Source organism: Carcharhinus amblyrhynchos, chromosome 22 (genome assembly GCF_965287045.1).
Source record: "Carcharhinus amblyrhynchos chromosome 22, sCarAmb.v2.hapA, whole genome shotgun sequence".
In the NCBI taxonomy this organism is placed as follows: Eukaryota; Metazoa; Chordata; class Chondrichthyes; order Carcharhiniformes; family Carcharhinidae; genus Carcharhinus; species Carcharhinus amblyrhynchos.
This window is the reverse complement of record NC_137345.1, coordinates 37,371,339-37,389,482: the sequence shown is the minus strand read 5'-3', so window position 1 is coordinate 37,389,482 and position 18,144 is coordinate 37,371,339. Positions and strand designations below refer to the sequence as shown.

General features: G+C 43.2%; 1 protein-coding gene across 4 annotated transcripts in view; it reads left to right on the top strand.

The window, feature by feature from the left end:
- LOC145357065 (serine/threonine-protein kinase 38) overlaps positions 1 to 18,144 on the top strand; it is a 94,959-nt gene that overhangs the window by 58,348 nt on the left and 18,467 nt on the right. For all 4 annotated transcript variants that reach the window (XM_080210146.1, XM_080210142.1, XM_080210143.1 and 1 more), the window contains 2 exons: positions 4,587 to 4,726; positions 17,606 to 17,657. In XM_080210146.1, the coding sequence (XP_080066272.1) occupies positions 4,593 to 4,726; positions 17,606 to 17,657 (186 nt within the window). In that variant the 5' untranslated portion in view covers positions 4,587 to 4,592. The remainder of the gene's footprint in view (positions 1 to 4,586; positions 4,727 to 17,605; positions 17,658 to 18,144) is intronic.

Sequence of the window (18,144 nt, the reverse complement as noted above, 5' to 3'; positions counted from 1 at the left end):
TAACCATGTGTCTGCCCATTGCCTGAAGCTGCTGTATCATTTCCACATATCTGTTAGCAATTACTCCTGGCCGTCATCTCCAACTTTGACGATTGCCAGTTTGTGTGCCCAACCACCCCACAAACAGCAGCCATAACTGTCTTCAGCTCTGGGCTTTGGCTGAAGTGGGATGTTGGCCATGGCACTGGGACACCTTGTCTAAACAGCAGTAAACAATCCAAATTATCCACAGGAATGTGTTCAGGACATTGATTTATTTAACACATCATCTAAAGGATGGGTTAAAGCAGGGCGTGGTTGACTGATGCCCCACCAGCTCTTGCATTCCAATCAGTCAGCTTACCGGCACACTCTGTTTGGGCAATGGACTGATATACTGAATGAGAGTAAGAGGTTCAATGTCATTTCCGTGCTGTGTCCCATGTAAAACTATTAATACTACCTAAATTTTATTCAATCTAACTTGGGGAAATACTTATTTTTAACCCACCCAATCAGTGCTTAACATTGAATTTATTTATTTAGAACAAAGAAGAAGAACAAAAACAGCCTGGGAAACAGGCCCTTCGGCCCAACGCGCCCGCGCTGCCATCTTAACACCACCAGTCCCCCCCTCCACCCATGACCCTTATCTAATGTTTTATGGCCATCCACATTGAGGGAAACTAATTTAGGGACAAGTTATTACTGCCAATCAGCCTAATAGCACATCTTTGGAGTGTGGGAGGAAACCGGAGCACGGGGAGAATGCGCAAACTCCCACAGACACCGGCCCAAATCCATGTGTCTGCACAGCAATCAGTGATAGTTTTGTCGTCTTGCCCAGTATCTGGTCCAGTTGAAGCACACAGTAACGACATGAAGCACTAGGCCGATCTCGAACAACCAAGAGCAGCCCAAGTACGACCCATCGCGTATATGCCCCTCGTTGGACACAAGGCGGACCGACTTAAAACCTGTGAATGAAAAAGAGAAAAAAAACATTATTATTGTACCATATCCATTTACCTTACCAGGGACGCCCCAATGCTAATGACCCTTATTTAAACAATCTCCTATATCCACCCATCTCCAACCCGCTCATGTGCCTGTCTAAGTTACTCTTAAACAACTCTAGCGTGTTTGCCTCCACCACCTTACTTGGCAGAGCATTCCATACCCCCACTACCCTCTGTGTGAAAAACCTCCCTCTAATATCTGTGTTATATTTATTGTCCTATTAAAACATTCCAGACATTAAACATTGTTTTATATACGTTCACAAAGGATTGTCATATTGGGATAGTATAGACTTAGCATCAAACAATTTCTACAGCCTGGTTACAATTGGGAGTTAAGAGATCATGAAATAGTTAAAATTGCCTTAACAGAAGATAATTGGATGATTCAAGTGCGCACCTTTAATAGAGAGAAGGGCCATACTTTCTTGAGGGAAAGTTTGAAGTGTATCTGAGGCTTTGTAGATAACTTGATGTCTGTGGATAGTGGAGAAGCAGACATTCTCTTTGGGTCAGGAATAAGCTGAGGCTGTGAAAACAGGAGGAAGGAGGGGACTTCCTCCATATGCTCATTTTTATAGCCCTATTTTCAGGCCACACCTTTGGGGCAGTTGTTTACCACTCCTCACCTCATGAATACAGCTGAGGAATTGAACGGCACTCCTATATCTGTTGTCTTTACAGTTCAGTTGTGTAGTTTCCATGGTGACCTCTTGCATCAGTCATGAGGTGTGACCTGGTCTGTCTGCAGGCAATTTATCAACTCTTCAGTGACGAGAAATTTCCACCGTGGAAATAATGCTCTGACCTCCCTCTCTGCAAACTTGTTAATCCATTTGACCTTGATTGCATATGTTCTAATAATTGTACCTATTTTTTTATCATAAAAAAGATTTTTAAAGTTTATTTATTAGTGTCTCAAGTAGGCTTTTACATTAACACTGCAATGAAGTTACTGTGAAAGTCACTACACTCTGGCGTCTGTTCGGGTACACTGAGGGAGAATTTAGCATGGCCATTGCACTTAACCAGCATGTCTTTTGGACTGCAGGTGGAAACTGGAGCACTCGGAGAAACCCACACAGACATGGGGAGAACATACAGACTCTGCGCGGACAGACAGTGACCCAAGCTGGGTCTCTGGCATTGTGAGGCAGCAGTGTTTAACCACTGTGTCACCATGTCTACAATTATGATTCCTCATCACAAAGAAGTGTCAAATCCCTTTGTCTTTGGCCACTCCCATCCCTCCTTTCACTGCAGGAATAGCACCTTGAGTGAAACTACATTTCTCAGTCGGTGTCAGCACCTTGAGCATCTATCTGCCTTGGAGAATGGATTCTCCTCCCATTCTTCAGTTGTGTAGGCCCCAAGCATCCCTCCTTTAACTTCTTGGCCCCTCTTTCTCCTTTAAAATGCTCTTTAAAACCTCAAACATTCAATCATCTGTCATTAATTTAGTCTGGATTACTGTCCTGTGAACTATTTAGGATGTTTTACTAAGAACAAGCTGTTGCACCCTTTCCCAGTAAATGGTGTGTGTTATGGGGAGGGCATAACATTGTGGTTTACTACTGGGTAAACAGCCCACTGTGAGTGACCCTGTTCAGGCAGGTTGCAGCGTAGAGCTGGGATGATGGTGGGCTGGTGCATGGCCACTGTAAACGAAGTTAATCTGTTCAGCCCAGACAACCTTGGTTTGTGAACCCTTGGCCTACAGCCCAGTCAGTTTAATAGTCAACAAGGATGTAAGTGAGAAATCGAAGCGGTTGCTTCCTGCTCCTGTTAATGATTGTCCGTATTTATGTAAGGGTATAGCAAAGGGTCATGAGTGATGCCAGGAATAAAGCAGTTTCATAATGCAAAACAGCTCCGAGAATCAGAACAATTGGAGCGGAGAGGCTGATGGAGTGAATTCAAGATCTTCGAAGTTAAGAGAAGTTTTATTGTAAATATTTCCTTCTATTTGGTGAACCATTAAATGAGGAAATTTTCCAAGTATCAAAAGGGAAGTTAAAAGATGGAATGTTTTACCTCATGATAGTCAAGACAACATCATTGGTTAGAATCCCTACTGTACAGAAGGAGGCCATTCAACCGACCATAATCCCACCCCAGCCCCATTCCCACAACCCAACGCATTTATTCTGTTAATCCCCCTAACACTAGGGTCAGTTTAGCACAGCCAATTAACTTAACCTGCACATCTTTGGAGTATGGGAAGAAACTGGAGCATGCAGGGGAAACCCACACAAACACCACACGGACAATGACCCGAGGCCGGAATTGAACCCAGGTCCCTGGTGCTGTGAGGCAGCAGTTCTAACCACTGTGCCAGTATTAGCAGAGAATTGGCCACATATTTGGATAGAAGGATCTGGCAAACAAGCTGGGAAATATTAGAGTACCTAGCACGGGCCAGAAAGACTGATGAACGACAGCCCTCTAAACTGACAAACTAGGGAAATAGTTCTCCAGTACTTAAGCTGCGACCTTTGAATATGAACTCCACCAGGCCCCCCTCCAGCATTTTGGTCAGAACGTGTATCTGAGGAGATGGAGAGACCTCCACCACTTAAGGACTGGCAGCAAATCCACTTGATTGGCACTGTGACTGAGGGAGCGCACACATACACACACGCAGATGGCGGTGTGACCAAGGGAGGCTCCCCATATGAATAATTCTGTATCAGGGACGCATCAGGGGAACTGCACTAGAATCCCTTGCCGACCAGGAGGTTGGGGGGGAGTCAGTTATTGGGTACAATGAAGCTTGTGTATTCTGATAACATTGAACTGTGGCAGCTCAGCTGCTGCTTTTGCTAACAACTGAGGGAACTGGTCTGAGCTGACAGACTTTGCTCTGACTGTTGTCCTTGCGCATTAATTTCACTGATAACCTGAACAAGAGCCTGGCAATGATTTAGTGCCATTTCATAACCTCTGGATGTTTGCAGGTGCTTTCCAGTCAATGATGATGTTCTTGCTCACTGTTGCAGGGAGTCAATCTGTGAGTACAAAATTCTTATAAAGATCCAACATGATATTGACCAGAACTTGTTTCAGCGTTGATTGAGTGATAAATATTGACCAGGACACTGGTCTTCTTTGAAGTTGTGCCGCAGAAGTTTTTCTGTCCACCTGAGCCAGCCAATGGAGCCTTGGTTTAGTATCCCATCCGAAAGACAGTGCAGCACTTCCTCAGTATTACACTGGAGTGTTGGCATGAATGTTTGAGCTCTAATCTCTAGAGCAGGTGTGAACTAAAACTTTCTGACTTGGAGGAGAGTGCTCAAAGTTGCTGCATCTGGCAGCACCAACACCCTATCATGTGGAAGGATGGTTGGCCAAAGACCTCTGATCACAGTTCTGAAATATTCCCCTACAAAGTTTGGGAAAGTTGGAGATTTGGATATTGGCATTTGAATTTTGGAGATTTGGATATTGGTAGTTGGGTTTTGGCAGTTGAATGAATTGAGAGTCAGGCGCTGGTATATTTTGATACATGTAACAAGTGCCACTTGCTGTGTGAAAATCAAGTATTCATTTTGAACTGTATCACTCATGTGGGATATTTCCTCTTTGCAGGTAGCCATGGCGATGACCGGGCAGACAACCTCTTATCCCACCATGAGCAACCACACAAAGGAGCGGGTCACCATTACAAAGGTTACCCTAGAAAATTTCTATAGTAACCTGATTGCACAACACGAAGAGAGGGAAATGAGGTAAGTGTGGACCAATGGGGAATGTTTGTATCCTTACTCATGTCAGTCTGCAGACTAGAAACAAGAGGTGTTGTCAGACGACTTACTGCTCCCTAGAATTAATCTTTGCTTTAGCTCCTACTCCATCCAGTCTTGTCTTCTCTCTCCCACCTGGACTCCAGAGCATAAAGCCTTGCCCTTTGAATGCTGTCTGCCACTGAGAGGGATATGCATTGATGCTTTGGATTTTTGATGAGTTTCTTGAACTAAATTGTTATTTCAAATAACAGCCTTTTACTGACTCCCTTTCTCCTGATTATTAATCTTGCTCCCTCACGGTCAGTAACTCAGATGCAAAGTCCAAATTGAAAGGGAAAAGGAACAAGAGTGTCAAAGGGAGTTGGGGCTTATCTTAGGATGAGAAGTGAGCTGTCTGAGGTGGGATGGAAAGAGAAATCGGAATGTAAAATGTAGTTAAACAAATGGATACTTTTAATCAGGCGATTGGGATGTGTAGAATAAATGAGGAAATTATTTAAAATTTCAATGTTGATGGCTTGAATCTAAAATTGAAGAAAAGGATGTATGGGGCTAAAGGGTTGATGATAAAAGAATGAGAGAAATGAGGAAGTAGGTTAATTGAAGTTTGAGGGAGTGCAGAAAAATAAAGTATTCCAGAACTATCATCATTCAAGAAAAAATTAAATAGGAGGTGGGGCGTAATGTAAGAAATAGGAGCAGTTGACCATTTGCCTCTTTGGGCATGCTCCCCAATTGATAGGAATAAGGTGGCAAACTTTCACACGTTATCTTCAGATTTATTAATTTCAGTGTCCGTTGTAACGTAGAAGATAAGAGCAGGAGGAGGCCATTTGGCCCTTCGAGCCTGCTCAGCCATTCATTACAATCATGGCTAATCATCCATCTCAATAGCCAAATTCTGCTTTCTCCCCAAAATCTTTGATCCCATTGGCCCCAAGTGCAATATCTAACCACCTCTTGAGAACATTCAATATTTTGGCATCAACTACTTCCTATGATAATGAATTCCACAAGCTCACCACTCTTTGGGTGAAGAAATGTCTCCTCATTTCTGTCCTAATTGGTCTATCATGGTTCTGGACACCCCAACCATTGGGAACATCCTTCCTGCATCTACCCTCTCTAGTCCTGTTAGAATTTTATAAGCCTCTGAGATCCCCCCCCTCATTCGTCTGAAGTCTGGCGAAAACAATCCTAACCTAGTCAATCTGCCCTCATACATCAGTCCACCCATCCCCGGAATCTTTGCTGCGCTCCCTCGAAAGCAAGAACATCTTTCTTATCCTGAGGTAATGATCCCTGGGCAGCTGAGGATTTTGCCTCTCAATATCTACCCTGTCGAAGCCTCTAAAATTTTATGCATTTTCATTTTTTCGAAGCTCATTTTTCTAAGCGCCAGGGAATGTACTGTATTTTATTCAATCTTTCCTCAAAGGTCAGCTGTCTCAACCTGGAAATCAATCTAATGAACCCCATTCCAGCGACTCTTAGGCAAGGAGACTAAAATTCAAGATGTGGTTTTGCCACAGGCCTGTACAATTGCACAAAAATCTCCTTGCTTGCTTTCATACTCCAACCAGCGTCTAATGAAGTCCAACACCCCATTTACTTTCCTAATTGCTTGCTGGATCTAAATGTGAATTTTCTGTATTTCAAGTAAAACAAAAAATCACCCAGATCTTTCTGAATACCAGCATTTGTTTGTCTTTGTGCACCTTTTAAAAATATTCTGCTTTTTCCATTCTTCCAACAAAATGGACCATTCGTACTTTTTTCATTATACTTCATGTGCTGCCATCTTGTTCAATCATTTCACTGGCCTAGATCCTTTTACAGCCTCTGTGTTTCCACCTGGTGAGGAAAGGCTACTGAATTAATGGGGAATAATCAGAAACTGCTTGGGAATATTTTACAATTACCTGTACTTCACATCAGTATGTATAAAGGAGAGTAATTTTGGCAGACGTTAATTTTGAATTGGTGAAAAGCATGATCGGAACATGGGAACAGGAGCAGGTCATTCAGTCCCTTGAGCCATACAGTGAGGTCATACCTACAATCTAGCTTCTTATGCTGGCATTCCCATATATTTCCTTTTTAATCGCTTTATTAGTCTGCTATGCCACTTTGAAGAATTTGTGCCCAGATCCTCCCCCTCCTGCCAAAAGGCCAGTATATCCTTCGTAAGACAAGTGCTGCAGATGCCAAAATTCTGAAACAAAAACACAACATTTTGGAAATTCTCAACAGGCCTGGCAGCACCTGTGGAGAGAGAAACAAGAATTGATGTTTCAGACTGACGTCCTTGCTTCTGAAGATGTTGCTGAAGGCGTAGGCAGGAGGAGGCAGTTGAGACATAGTTTGGGCTTAAAATTAATAGAAGAAGAATTTGAACGGCTGCTTATAGTTCAAAGTTGAGAAGTTCTGATCAGATGCATCTGGGGATACTGAGGGAAATAAGGGTGGAGATTGTAGAGGCACTGGCCATAATCTACTATTGCTCCTTGGATGTAGGACTGGAGAATTGTGAATGTGACATTCTTATTCAGAAAACTGTGTAAAGCCCAGTAACAGCAGTTTAGTCAGTTTAACTTTGGTAGTGGAAAATGTTTAGATGCAATAGCTGGAATAAAATCAATGGTCATTCAGATAATTGTGGATTAATTAAGGAAAGCCAGCTTGATTGATTAAGACACATTGCATTTAACTAGTTTGAGGTTTTTAGACCATAAGACATAGGAGCAGAATTAGGCCATTCGGTCCTTCGAGTCTGCTCCACCATTCAATCATGGCTAATATTTTTCTTTTCCCCATAACCCCTCACCCCCTTATTAATCAAGAACCTATCTATTCTGTCTTAAAGACGCTCAATGACCTGGCCTCCACAGCCTCTTGTGGCAAAGAGTTCCACAGAGTCACCACTCTCTGGCTGAAGAAATTCCTCCTCATTTCTGTTTTAAAGGATCGTCCCTTTAGCCTTTGGTTCTAGTTTTTCCTACAAATGGAAACATCCTCTGCACGTCCACTCTATTCAGGCCTCGCAGTATCCTGTAAATTTCAATAAGATCCTCCTCATCCTTCTAAACTCCAACGGGTACAGACCCAGAGTCCTCAACCGTTCCTCATACAACAAGCTCTTCATTCCAGGGATTGTTCTTGTGTACTTCATCTGGACCCTTTCCAAGGCCAGCACATCCTTCCTTAGGTATGGGCCCCAAACTGCTCACAATACTCCAAATGGAGTCTGACAAGAGCCTTATAGAGCTTCAGAAGTAAACCCCTTCTCTTTTCTGATCCTCTTGACATGAATGCAACATTGCATTTGCCTTCCCAACTGCCAACTGAACCTGCACATTAATCTTAAGAGAATCTTGAACAAGGACTCCCAAGTCCCTTTGTGTTTCTGATTTCATAAGCATTCTCCCATTTAGAATTTTCCCATTTTTGATGGGGTAATGAGGTAACAGTGTTGATAATGCCAGTGCAATTGATGTGGTGTATATTGACTTCTAAAAGGTGTTTGATGAAGCGCCATAATAGGCTTACCTGCAAATTTGAAGTCCATGGAACAAATAAGAATGTGGCAACATGGATAGTGAGTTACCTGAGTAACAGGAAACATAGAATGGTGGTTTTTTTTGGATTGGGAGAAGGTATCATAGAAGCATAGAAAAACTACAGCACAAACAGGCCCTTTGGCCCACAAGTTGTGCAGATCAAATCTCTACCTACTAGGCTCACCTATAACCCTCAATCCTATTAAGTCCCATGTACTCATCCAGAAGTCTCTTAAAAGACTCCAACGAATTTTCCTCCACCACCACCGACGACAGCCGATTCCACTCACCCCCCACCCTCTGAGTGAAAAACTTACCCCTGACATCTCCTCTGTACCTACTCCCCAGCACCTTAAACCTGTGTCCTCTTGTGGCAGCCATTTCAGTCCGGAGGAAAAGCCTCTCAGAGTCCACTTGATCAATACCTCTCATCTTATACACCTCTATTAGGTCCCCTCTCATCCTTCGTCTCTCTAAGGAGAAAAGACCGAACTGTCTCAACTATCCTCATAAGGCATGCCACCCAATCCAGGTAACATCCTTGTAAATCTTCTCTGCACCCTTTAAACGGCTCCCACATCCTTCCTGTAATGACGCGACCAGAACTGAGCACAGTACTCCAAGGGGGGTCTGACCAGGGTCTTATACAGCTGCAGCATTATCTCCCGACTCCTAAACTCTATTCTTCGATTGATGAAGGCCAGCATACCATACACCTTCTTAACTGCGCCCTCTACCTGTGAAGCCGATTTGAGAGTCCTATGAACCCAGACCCCAAGATCCTTTTGATCTTCCACACTGCCAAGAGTCTTACCCTTAATATTATATTCCTTCATCCCATTTGACCTGCCAAAATGTACCACTACACATTTATCCGGGTTGAAGTCCATCTGCCACTTCTCCGCCTAGTCTTGCATCCTATCTATGTCACACTGCAACTTCTAACATCCCTTGAAACTATCCGCAACACCTCCGATCTTTGTATCATCAACAAACTTACCAACCCATCCCTCCACTTCCTCATCCAGGTCATTTATAAAAGTCACAAACAACAAGGGTCTCAGAACTGATCCTTGGGGCACTCCGCTGGTGACCGACCTCCATGCAGAAAAAGACCCATCTACAACCACTCTCTACCTTCTGCGGGCAAGCCAGTTCTGGATTCACAAAGCTACGTCCCCTTGGATCCCATGCCCTCTTACTTTCTCAATAAGCTTCGCATGGGGGACGTTATTGAATGCCTTGCTGAAGTCCAAATAAACCACATCCACTGCGCTTCCTTCGTCAATGTGTTTAGTCACATTTTTAAAAAACTCAACCAGGCTTGTAAGGCACGATCTGCTTTTAACAAAGCCGTGCTGATTACTTTTGATCATACTAAATTTCTCTAAATGTTCTCAGGGTCTTTTCCATCAACTTACCAACCAGTGAGGTTAGACTCACCGGTCGATAATTTCCTGGGCTATCTCTATTCCCTTTCTTGAATATAGGAACCACATCTGCAATCCTCCGGAACCTCTCCCGTCTCCATCGATGATGCAAAGATCATCACCAGAGGTTCTGCAATCTCTTCCCTCGCCTCCCACAGTAACCTGGGTACATCCCATCCGGCCCTGGCGACTTATCTATCTCGATGCTATTCAAAAGCTCCAACCCATCCTCTTCCTTAATGTCCACGCACTCAAGCTTCTCAGTCTGCCGCAAGCCTGCACTACAACCAACAAGATCTTTTTCCACTGTGAGTACTGAAGCAAAGTATTCATTGAGACCTCTGCAATTCTGCCGGTTCTATACAAACTTTCCTACCGTCACGTTATAGGTCCTATTCCTTCGCATCTCATCCTTTTACTCTTCACATATTTTTAGAACGCCTTAGGGTTTTCCTTAATCTTATCTGCCAAGGCCTTCTCATGACCCCTTATGGCTCTCCTAATTTTCTTCTCAAGTTCCTTCCTAAAAGCCGTATACTCCTCTAGATCCCTAACATTACCTAGCTCCCTGAACCTTTTGTATGCTTTTCTTTTCGACTGGATTCATTACAACTTTGGTGCACCACGGTTCCCATAACCTACCGTAATCTCCCTGTCTCATCAGAACATTGTCATGCAGAGCTCCGGACAAACATTCCTTGAAAATCTGCCACCTTACTTCGATACATTTCCCCTAGAATACCTCCTTCCGATTTATGTCTCTAATTTCCGGCCTGATGGCTTCATATTTCCCCTTATATAGTGGGCTCCCCCAGGAGCCAGCACTAGGACCACTACTTTTCTTTCTGTATTAGATCTGGGCACGATTTCAAATTCTGCAGACAAAACTATCAGCTGTGAGGTGAGAAATTTTGAGATAGATACTGACTAATGGAATAGATAGACATATGGCACCTTAAATTGAATAGAATTGTGCAACGATTCATTTTGATACAATTTTAAAATGGGGTGCATGAACTGAGAGATCTGGGGTACATGTGTGCAAATTCTTGAAGTGGCAAGACAGACTAAGAAAGCAGTTAAAAAAGAAATGGAATTCAGAACTCCACAAAGAGGCAAAAGGCAGAAAGCAAGGAGGGCGTGTTAAACCTGTATGAGAAAAGCTGATTCAACCACAACTGGATATTGTGTTCAGTTTTGGACACCACACTTTCGGCAAGGTATAAAAGTATTAGAGTGGATGCAGGAAAGACTCACGAGAATGATGCTAGGGGGTGAGGGACTTGACGTGGGTAGATTGGAGAAGCTGGGATATGTCTCCTTGGAGCAAAGTTGAGAGGAGATTTGATAAGAGAGTCAAGGGGTCTGAACAGATTAGGAGAAACTATTACCAGTTGTTGGTAATTAGCAAAAGGATCAAAGGATGATGTGAGAGAGTGCTTTTCTTTTATGTAGCAAGTGGTCAGAACCCTGAGTGCTGTGCCTGAGAGTGTGGTGGAGGGGGATTCAGTAATTGCTTTCAAAGGAGAATTGGATATGTGTCAGGGAAAGGGACTGGCTGAGATGGCTGATTGGGCTATCCGTTATGTGATAATGGAAATCGATTGAAATATTTGGTTTTATGGCAAGTAGTATTGATATAAAAGTCAATGGTGTAATAGTGAATATACTTTGCCCCAATACAGTAACAGTCAGAAAAAGTTCTAATTTCTTTAAAATGTTTTGTGGAATCTGTGATTGATTTAAAAACAATTACAATTCGTGAAAATGACTTTTTTTTTGAGTTTATGTACAGTAAAGGGATATTAGGAAATCCTGGTCCATGTGCCCTGATTACCCTGGAGTTGGAAGTGGAAACAAAAGGAAGAAAGTTAAAACATATAAGCCGTGCAGCAAACAGAAGAGGAAAGGGAAGATCTGAGAGATGAAAGAAGTGCATCATTGTGTAGCAGATTGTATGGGTGGAATCCTGTTTACATGGAAACTGCAGAGAATATCTAAGCTTGGGATTACTTTGGCTGAAAATGTTGGCTGTACAAGAGGAGTGAACCACTTAGAGACTCTGTGAGGTGTTCCTGGTGTTTCTGCTATACATGTAATTTATCTAGTTCACAGTGCCTGTGATTTGCCTGTCAGTTTACGTTGATTCTGATTAGTGTTAAAAGACAAGTTATCAAAAGTGAAATCCTATCAGGTAATTGCTTCATTGGGGGTGGTTTGGTAAATTTGGTTTCAGATCTCCATGGTAACGCTATTTAAACCTTGTAGTTTTACAATGTTTGGTTTTATGTTGCACACGAGAGAATGTTGCGTCCACAGAGGCAGTGCAGCATGGATTGAGTAGCATTCTGACAAGTCGTCCAAACTTGAAATGTTAGCTCTGTTCACTCTTCACAGATGCTGTCAGGCCTGCTGAGATTTTACTTTTATTTACTTCAGTAGGCTGCTGCATGATATGGACAAATACGAATACAATGGAAATACTATTCAGAAGTAAGAGCTAGAAGTCATCAAAAGGCTTCTTGGCTGACTTTGCAGTTTAATAAGATCATGTCTGGTCAAGTCTGATCCCCATAGTCCTGTCGTTCCCAGAAAAGTCTCAAACTCTGTCGATTTTGGCTTTGACTATACTCAGCAGCTGAGCTTTTATGATCCTCTGAAGAATGATCTTCTAATCTCAGTTTGCAATGGCCAATCCTTTATTCTGATATTGTGCCCTCTTGTTTTGGATTCCCCAGTCAGGCAAACAACCTTTCAGCATCTACCTGTCTGTTCTGTCTCACAATCTTTGTTTCAATGAGATCACCCATTGTCCTTTCGAACCCCAGCAAGTACAGGTCCAAGCTACACTTCCCAGGAATCAAAACACACTACTAGATTAACATGAATTGAATAAGGGTATTGAACAAAGGGATATATAGTGTGCATGTGTACATTTACATGTACTCTGTCGCAGGCACACACACTTATGCACGCTCTTGTTTCGTACATTTGCGCATGGACATTGTGAATAAAATGCAAGATTTAGGATATGAGCAGGAGAATATATTATGAGAGGTTCAGAGGTTTGGAATGCAATGCCATTGTCAATGATTGAAATAGATTCCCTACAGTGCAGAAAGAGGCCACTCAGCCCATCGAGTCTACACCGATTGAAGAGCATGATGCCCATGCCCAATCCCCACCCTATCTTCCACATTTAGCTTGGCCAATCCACCTCATCAGCACATCTTTGGGCTGTGGGAGGAAACTGGAGCACCGGAGAAAACCCACGTAGACACGGGGAGAACATACAAATTCCACACAATCACCCAACACTGGAATTGAACTGGGTCCCTGGTGCTGTGAGGCAGTAGTGCTAACCACTGTGTCACCCATATATGTCAACATTTAAGAACAGGTTAGAAAATGCTTGCATTTATATAGCACTTTTCACAGCTCCAGAATGTTCCAAAGCCAGTGAGACACTAGTCGGTCCAAAGATGTGGAGTGACATGGACAGGGTGGAGAAGAGGGTCTGGGTGGGATGTTCTTTCAGAGAGTCGGTGCAGGCTCGAAGGGCTGAGTGGCCTCTTCTGCAATGCAGGGATTCTATGGTTCTATATGGCACAGTCCAAAAAACAGATAAATGCCCAGTTCACCTGTTCTATTGATACTTCTCGAGGGATAAATATGGACTAGGACATAGGGATGGCTTTCTCACTGCTCCTTCAATTGTAACATGGGATCTTGACCCTAGAGAGCAGACCAGGTCTCAGTTTAACACCTGTATTAAAGACAGCATCTTTGACAGTGCAGCACCCCGTCAGTACTGAACTGGCATGTCAGTCTTTATTAGGAGCTGAAGACCCTAGCATGAGGCTTGTACAAGGAGGGTATATAGGAGTAGGGCTATGACTCCAGTGGCGATTAAAAACTAAAAGCACCTGTTTTGGGTGAATGCCCTGATTCCAGCTACAAGGGGTTCCGCACCGGACTATTTATTTAAACAGACACGTTGCCAAAGGATGATCACTTCAAGAATCTTTTCCTCAAGCGTTGTCTTGAGGAAAGTCCTTAATATTTCAGCTGCACAATTTTATTTCCTGTCAACTTGAGGCTATTTTCCTCTCTCCATCATCTTTTAAAGATCTTGCAGGAAACTTATTTTTGCCACTTCCTTGCTATTGAATTGTGGTCAGTGGCTGTTAGACCGGAGGTGCTGCTGATGTCACTCTGAATCAAGTTAAGAGTTGACTTGCACCATTGTTAAAGGTGAGATCCCACACACACTAGGAGGAGCTGGCTCAGACTGATGATATTTCTGTGCTGCTTCTGTCCAAAAATAACATATGACTGTTCTCCCCGACCGTTGTTGGTGTGTGCGCAGTCTTTGGGAAGCCACAATTGGGCTTGACTGAGTCGAATCGGCAAACCACAGTCACTTGGCTGGTGTTGTAGCATTCTATTGCCTCTCTACTTGTTTGTTAGAATTTGGACAATTGGTACAATACTGGAGGAAAGATTTAATATTTCCAATGTAGCCACATATAAGACAGCTCTTTGTATCTTCAGTGCTGATAGAAAGAAGTGCATGTCCAACATCAGTGTCAGATTATCCTGCTGCACACTATGAATTGGTTCTTTGTGATTTCTTCCTGCTGTGCATGCATACAAAACTGGTTACCCCATTGGTTTAAGTAAAAGTGTTTTTTTTAAAGTTTATTTATTAGTTACAAGTAAGGCTTACATTAATACTGCAATGAAGTTACTGTGGAAAACATTGCACCTGCCAGCCTGGATGGTGGAGTGGCTGAGCCTGGTTACGCCCTTGCCCATTATTCACATGCACCAGACCAGACCCATCAAATTGCAGTGACTGTGAGCAGTAAATGCTCCATGTCGATCCCATGCACGTGGTAGTTTCAATGGGGCTGGTCACCTCCAGCACAATTGATCAGTGTTAATGCCTGTTTGTAAGCTTTAATTGAGGGTATCGGGACTGGAATCACAATAGAGCCCATACTGTGCTGTGCTGGTCTGTATTCTCACTCACTTGCTCGCTCTCGCCTGTCTTGTCTGCATTGTGATCATGACCAGGATCTTTGACTGCTTTAACCTGAACCCATTCGTATCTCTGTGAGGCTTTACACTTCAGGTTTTTTTAATAACTGGACAAGGTCAGAAGGAGGAAAAATCAGTTTGCATTTTTTAAGTTGTTGATGTAATGGAAGATTAACTTGTTTTCTAAGTAATATTTGAAGGGTGGTTTCAAAAGACCAGGAACTTGGGCTGTTTTTGTGCTGTTAGATCCTGTTGCATTTCTCTAGCCTGGGTGATGTTTGATAACATTGCAGAATGTCGCTCTCTGGTGGTGGATGTCCAAAGTGCATGTGTATGCCCTTTTGTGTTGTACACACAGTCATTATTCATCTGGGCCTAGTTACAGTTAGGCTGCAGTTTAGAGGAAGGAAGGACTGGTGCTGTGCTGTAATCTGTGATGTTGCTTAATCTATATGAAGAATATAAAATTCCTAGTCTTGTTGGACTCCTGCCGCACAAGTGTCAGGTAATAACTGTCTCCAGTAGAGTCTCAGCACTGACGTTCAGTGGCATTACAATCATCGAATACCCCACCATCAACATCTGGGGGCGGGCACCAGGCACTCATGAGGGGCAACCCTGTAACTGCTTTGGATATTAGAGAAAGTCTATGAGAGTGCATACTATGCCATCAAAACTGGTTACCCCATTGGTTTAAGTAAAGTTTATTTATTAGTTACGAGTAAGGCTTACATTAATACTGCAATGAAGTTACTGTGAAAAACTGATACATTGCACCTGCCAGCTTGGATGGTGGATGGGCTGAATCTTTTTTTTAAACTTTATTCCAATCCAATCAAGTCAAATTAAAGCCAATTCAGAGTCCCAATAAGTTGGGACATTCCCGATCCAAGCTGACAAGACAGGGCTCTCACCTCCTGTCTTGGGCTTGACCTACATGATCCAAGCTGTTTGGAGTAGGTGTAACTCCACCTCCAAGGCTTGATCTAATTTGCATCTTAGCCCAAAGGCCGAGATGCCGCTTTAAAGAATTGCTTCAAATGAAGCTGAAATGTAACGTAATGACTTCAACCAAGTACAGCATGTCGATACCACACTTGATCTTAGCCAAGAGGCCGAGAAGCTGGTTATGCCCTTGCCTATTATTCACACACACCAGGCCAGACCCATCAAACTGCAGTGACTGTGAGCAGTAAATGCTCCATGTTGATCCCATTCATGTGGTAGTTGCTGGGTTGTGTCCCTCTAAGCCTGTCCACCATCTAAAAGGCAAAACTAAGAGAGTAATAGAATATTCTTCATTTGCCTGGAAGAGTGCTAAATAATGTCCAAATTAGCAGACTGCTTGATTGGTGCTCCAGTTATCATCTTAAACATTCATTCCCTCCACCACTGAAGGACAGCGGTAGCCAGCTACACAATAGCAACTCACCAAGCCTCCTTTGACAGCACCTTCCAAGCCCCTGAGCTCTATCACGTAGAAGGACTATCACGCAGGTGTATGGAACATGACCAACTGCAAGTTTCCCTCCAAGTCATATACCGTCATGACTTTTAGCTATCGTAATCCCTTCACTGTGACTGGGTCCAGATCCTGGAATTTCCCACTTTGACACCACTGTGGTGTATTTTCATGACATGGACTGCAACAGTTCAAGAATGTGGCTCATTGCCACCAGGAATAGGTAGTAAACTTTTAGCTTTGGCAGTGATGTCCACTGCTATGTTTATCTTGGAATGTGGTGTTAATTGTCCACTAATTGTGTTTAATTGTATGCAGGTATTAGGGCCCTATTTGTCCTCTAATGAGGCTGGAATTGTTGGGTTAGGAAGTCCATAGTTTTGCGAATGTATCTCAGTCAAAGCTGACAATGTGTGAAGACTGGTTCCAGTTCTATCCTCCACTGCTGAGGTAGAACAGAGTGTGACTTGGAGGGTATAATGGAACTGTTGGTGTCCTGTGAACATCCTGCCCTTGTCACTCTAGTTTAGGTTGTGGGGTTGGAAGGCCCTGTCGAAGAGCTGTTGGTGATTTGCTGCAATGCATCTTGTCGATAATACATGTTGCAGCTGGTTCTCACAGCAAGGGATATTTAAGCTGGATCGGTTGCTAATCAAGAGGGCCACACTGTCCTGAATGGTGTTAAGCTTCCTGAGTGGTTTCAGGCCAAAGCGACGTAAAATCATAGAATCTGCAGTGCTGAATGAGGCCATTTGGCCCATCGAGCCTGCACCAACAACGTTCCCAGCCAGGTCCTATCTGCGTAATCCCACATACTTACTCTCTGTCCCCCTGACACTAAGGGTCAATTTATCATGGCCAGTCAACCTAACCTGCACATCCTTGGACCGTGGGAGGAAACCAGAGCATCTGGAGGAAACCCATGTAGACACAGGGAGAACGTGCACACTCCACACACTGACCCAAGCCAGGAATTGAACCTGGGTCCCTGCCACTGTGAGGCAACAGTGCTAACCAGTGTGCCACAGTGCTGGGTTGTATCCAATCTGGAAAATTAAATATTGCGTAACCCCTGACTCTGGGTCTGATTGTAAAATTATATTGATGTGCAAAATTTGGGGAAATGGCTCAGGTTATTATGTTAAGACTCATTAATGTGACACAGCCTACGTTAATAGTTGTTAATGGAAATGTTCATAGCGCTCAAAATAATAATTAGGATTTAACCCATAAACTTATTTTCAATTTATTGGTTTTAATTTTTTCATGTTTTTCCCCGCTGTCCTCGCTGCCTTTTTAACACTGATAATTCTGTCCAATGTACTGAAAATGTTCTTACCTTGACATTTTTATGTTTCTCTATTAGGCAGCGGAAGTTGGAAAAGGTAATGGAAGAAGAGGGGCTCGGAGATGACGAGGTAATTGTGTTTAATTTTCCTTTTAGCTTTTGTATGGCCGAGGCAGCCCAGGTGAAATACAAAGCCCTGTGACCACATTGTGTTCTTTCAGCAAGATCTGCTGGTCTGACACCCCCTGGAATAATGATTAGTTATTACAGGAAAGCTGGGAGGCCTTGGCTGTAAGAAAAAGACTTGTATTTTTGGCATGCCTTTCACAACCTCATGGACAAACCAAAGCAATTTACTATGGTTTAAATATGTAAGTGTAGTCATTGTTATGATATAAGAAAAGAAGCAGCCAATTTGCCTGCAGCAAGTGCTGCAGATATCTGTGTGATTATGTTCCCTCCAATTGGTGCTGTCAATTGTGGAACAAATATTGGCCAGGAGACTGGGAAGAAACCACCTCTTGCTTGCCTTTGAAATAGGGCCAAGGGATGCTTTACATCTGTCAGTGAGGGTAGACAAGGCCTGAGTTTAACACCTCACCTGAAAGATAGCAAGC